Genomic DNA, 4,478 nt, shown 5'->3' with positions numbered 1-4,478 from the left:
CTTAAAATGAACATTTTCAATACCTTGTTAATATAAAATTGTATTATTTTAATGTGAGCCGTTATTTGTTTGAAAAATACATTTTTTACTATTCTTACCATTCATGCCAAGGAGATGAGAGTGTGTACCAAACTACCAATAACTACCAAGAAAAGATAACGTTTTGAAGTCATGCAATTTGCATTGAGTTAAAGTTTTTAACAATTATGATTAAATAGGAATTAAACAAATCAGATTAATTTGGTAAAACTGGAAAATTAGTAACAAAAGAAAAAATCAGCTTCTTTTTCGAACAGCAAATTTCAAAAGAAAAAATCAGCTGTCACGATATTTCAGGCTCCAGTCTCGTTCTCACTTTGAAGTTTGTTATCTTCACAATATTATTTCGATCTCCATAAACACATGTACGCACACAAACACTGAGTTAGATGTAATATCAAGAATATTATGTGTTGATCGATTCATACATAGAAATGAGTTACAAGAATAATTAGGGTTTTTATTTTTGGGTAGTATTGATGGACATCCAAAAAGATGGCACTGATCCACGTAGTCCTTTGAAGATTTACAATGAGGAACAATTAGCCATTGAAATCCCTGAAACAGCTCATAAGATCAGCAGTGGTACGTACTCTTCTATTTAAGTTTTCGGGTTTTATTCATGTTATTATAAGCATGCATGTGTTGAATTTAAATATGAATATATGATAGTGTCATTAATATTGTTTTAGTATTGATTTTGCTTTAGAGCAAACGAGGAATTGAAATAAATATTGAATAGAGTTAAAGGTTGTGTGACGTGTGCGTTCAATCGCATGTGTTATGATTTTGTACATCGTGGAACCTCAAGGGTTCTATGAGGCCAAATTGCTAGACTATCACCCCTGGCAGGGGCCCTTCGGGGCAGCCTCCAGAAGGGTCCAAGAGACAATGCCCCTGACAAGGTCGTTCTGAAAAAATGGTAAAGGTTGCATTAAAAATGGTCATTAGTGGGAACTAAAGATGAATGGCAACTTAATTAGTTCAGTAGCTGTAAGCAAGCTCACTAGTAAGCTATTACCACTAGTGCTAACTGTTTAGTGGAAATCGTGAGCGTTTGCCTGCTACTTTATTGTAATCATTTTGAGTTTAATGAGAAATCTAAATAGTTTTCTTCAAAAAAAGAAAATTAGTTTTTGTCCACCCACTAACTACTTAAATTTGAAAGTAAAACGTCTACACGATTCATAAAGCTATCCGAGAATTTGAAATATGAAATCAACATTTAACTCATAATTTGATAAATTAGACTGGATGTGTGGTTGGTTTAGACTATAAATCAAGTTCATGGAAGTTTCTCTACTTTGGGTTAATCCGTTTTTTGTGATCATGTAGATTCATGGTTTCAAGCGGGATTTGTTCTTACAACGGGTATCAACAGCGCATACGTGTTGGGATACTCAGGTGCGGTTATGGTCCCGCTTGGCTGGGTAGGTGGAGTAGTGGGTTTAATTTTAGCAACATTTATATCACTATACGCGAACACCCTTATCGCAAAGCTCCATGAATTTGGTGGTAAAAGACATATCAGATATAGAGACCTTGCAGGCTTTGTGTATGGTAATCACCAAAAAACACACAACACATGTTTTACATTACACATTCTTCACAACAAGACTCATAGAACTGATACATTGCAGGTTCGAGCGTTTATTCTCTTACATGGGTGTTGCAGTATGTGAATCTTTTCATGATTAATGTTGGATATATCATACTGTCTGGTCAGGCGCTAAAGGTACGAATGATTAATGATACTATCCATGTATTATGTATTTACCTGTTCTATATCGGCTAACTTTGTTATATGATCGTGCAGGCGATTTATAAAACATTCACGGATGACAATGCAATGAAACTCCCATACTTCATTGTAATTGCAGGGTTCGCTTGTGGCCTTTTTGCGATTTGTATCCCTCATCTGTCAGCTTTAAGAATTTGGCTTGGCTTTTCGACGTTCTTGAGCTTAGTATATATTGTTACAGCAGTTTCTCTGTCTCTGCGCGATGGTAAAATTGTGTGTTCTCTGATCATTGATGATTTCCTTTGGGGGTGCTAAGCGAGTCTGTGTTTGCGGGTCTAACCAGACATGAACTCGAGAATCATGTCAGACATATGAATCTGAATACGACATAAATATTTGAGGGGTGACATGAACATAGTCTGTTTAACCCAAATTTTTTATATCTTATAGATTAACTCTTTAAAATTACAAGTTTACAACAAAAAAAGGCAATTTATATAAAATAATAATATTTTTCTTATAATAATAACATCAATTACTACTTTAACTTTTAGTGTATAGCATACAATACTCAAATTAATTTAACTTTTGACATAAGCACAAATTTTGTAAGAAATAAATAATTAATCGAGTCAACCCATTAACCTGTTGATACAGACACAACCCATTTAGCTAGACGTGTTCACGGGTTTGACTTAAAACTGACTTGACCCGTTTATGTTAAACACAAACCTGTGATATTCGTGTTATGTTCACGTGTAGTGTCAAAAATTCACACCCCTAATTTCCTTTGTTTAGAAAGGTGTTTGATGAAATAAGTACAGGAATTAACGCGCCACCAAGGGACTATAGCATTTCAGGAACACACACAAGCAAGATTTTTACAACTATTGGTGCCTCTGCAAGTCTTGTGTTTGCATTTAACACAGGAATGCTGCCAGAAATACAGGTAAGATTCATAAACCAACCATGAATCTTTTATGAATATGTTATAAAGATGAATGATGTTTCCTATGTTATAGGCAACAGTGAGACCACCAGTTGTTAGTAACATGATGAAGGCTCTCTACTTCCAGTTTTCACTTGGGGTTTTACCACTATACGCGGTTGTCTTCATAGGTTACTGGGCTTACGGGAACAGCGCTTCTGCTTATTTGCTCGACAGTGTTAACGGTCCGGTTTGGTTGAAAACGTCTGCCAATGTGTCCGCCTTTTTACAATCGGTTATAGCTCTACACGTAATATTCTTCTACTATTATGCTTAGTTACAAGTTACAACATATTATAAACGCGGTTAATTATTTGTTTTTTTCTGTAGATATTTGCAAGCCCGATGTATGAGTATTTGGACACCGCATATGGAATAAAAGGAAGTTCAATAATGTTTAGAAACTTGTCATTCAGAATCATGGTTAGAGGTGGATACATTGTGATCACTACTTTTGTATCAGCAGCGTTACCGTTTCTTGGAGACTTCATGAGTTTAACGGGGGCAATTAGTACATTTCCACTAACATTTATACTTGCAAATCATATGTACTTAGTGGCCAACAAACATAAGCTAAACTCCTTACATAAGTCATGGCATTGGCTCAATGTTTGTTTCTTTGGACTCATGGCGGTTGCAGCAACAGTTGCAGCCTTGAGGCTTATAGTTGTTCACTCCAAAACTTATCACATTTTTGCTGATATGTAACTTTTATTTTCTGTTTGTAAAAAAAGTTATTTTATTATTTAACAGAAATGTTTTTCGGTGGGTTGTGTTCTAGACTAGGATTTTAATCCAATTTTGTACTGATTCGAAGCTTATAGAATACAAAATTGTTTGATTTCTATACAAATCAAATGTATTACATGAGAAAGTTAGATTGTTATCCACTACATTAAAATACTATACACATAGACATACATATAACAAATAGTTTGTAAATGTACTTTAACACATCACTAAATTTCTTTATTCATCTACCTCGTGTATTCGTTCATTTTACAAGCGAGTCCATTTTTATAAAGAGATTTGATTTGAAACTAAATACTGTTTTTTGCACAAATGTGCTGAAGGCGAGTTGTTGCTAACCGAGTTGTAGTAGTCATGTGTAATAGAACTTCATTATACACCAAATCTATAAATCAATAAAAAAACATGCTACAACTGAACCCAAAATGCATGTATGTTGTACTTTTAAGTTTCTTTCCTTTGATATCCTATTTCCACTTTGCATCTATTCTTCATTTTCCTTCTACACTTTGCAAGTGAACCTTTCATGTTCTTTTTCTCATCACTTCTTGTCTGTTTCTACAATCTAACCTACCTATTCTCACATATGCAACCAGGGTATGGATTCGCATAAAAGTTCTCCTCGCGTTTTGGCTTAATCCCGCCCAGTCTACGCCTCGGTCGGCTTGTTCTATTTGTGTGCACTTTCTTGACTTGCAATGAGAACTCGTCCCAACTCAAACGCCCTCCGTCTAGTTCATCAAGCATCTTCACAAACTTTCTTCTGCACCAAATAACAATTACACATGTCAAGAGTTGTTTTTGTTCCATTAGTAGTTGCTAACATGAAAGACTGGATTAATGGTTAATTGCGCAAACAACTTATTGCATAATAAGGTAACATACTTTACACTGATTCTTTTGGAAAATCATGAAAATATCCATTTCGACGGAGAAAAATAACAATATAGCCTTGACTTT

The 4,478-nt window shown here is 34.8% G+C and overlaps 1 protein-coding gene across 1 annotated transcript; it reads left to right on the top strand.

Annotated features, from left to right (window-relative positions):
* Positions 1-326: 326 nt before the first annotated feature.
* LOC143629199 (proline transporter 2-like) lies at positions 327-3,569 on the top strand. Its single transcript, XM_077098537.1, has 7 exons — positions 327-624; positions 1,375-1,599; positions 1,680-1,774; positions 1,856-2,045; positions 2,605-2,729; positions 2,803-3,018; positions 3,099-3,569. The coding sequence occupies exons 1-7, from the start codon at positions 519-521 to the stop codon at positions 3,474-3,476; spliced, it is 1,335 nt and encodes a 444-aa protein (XP_076954652.1). The 5' UTR covers positions 327-518; the 3' UTR covers positions 3,477-3,569.
* Positions 3,570-4,478: the final 909 nt, after the last annotated feature.

This window comes from Bidens hawaiensis, unplaced genomic scaffold, assembly GCF_021521415.1.
Source record: "Bidens hawaiensis isolate Kalapana, Puna unplaced genomic scaffold, B.hawaiensis_p1.1 tig00005179_1, whole genome shotgun sequence".
NCBI lineage: Eukaryota > Viridiplantae > Streptophyta > Magnoliopsida > Asterales > Asteraceae > Bidens > Bidens hawaiensis.
This window is presented reverse-complemented; position numbering and strand designations above follow the sequence as displayed.

Bases quoted from the DNA above. Each gene is read 5' to 3' on its own strand.
- LOC143629199 (XM_077098537.1), top strand. From the start codon at position 519: ATGGACATCCAAAAAGATGGCACTGATCCACGTAGTCCTTTGAAGATT. The intron at 2,730-2,802 runs GTAAGATTCATA...CCTATGTTATAG, and splicing joins GAATGCTGCCAGAAATACAG to GCAACAGTGAGACCACCAGT. The intron at 3,019-3,098 runs GTAATATTCTTC...TTTTTTCTGTAG, and splicing joins AATCGGTTATAGCTCTACAC to ATATTTGCAAGCCCGATGTA.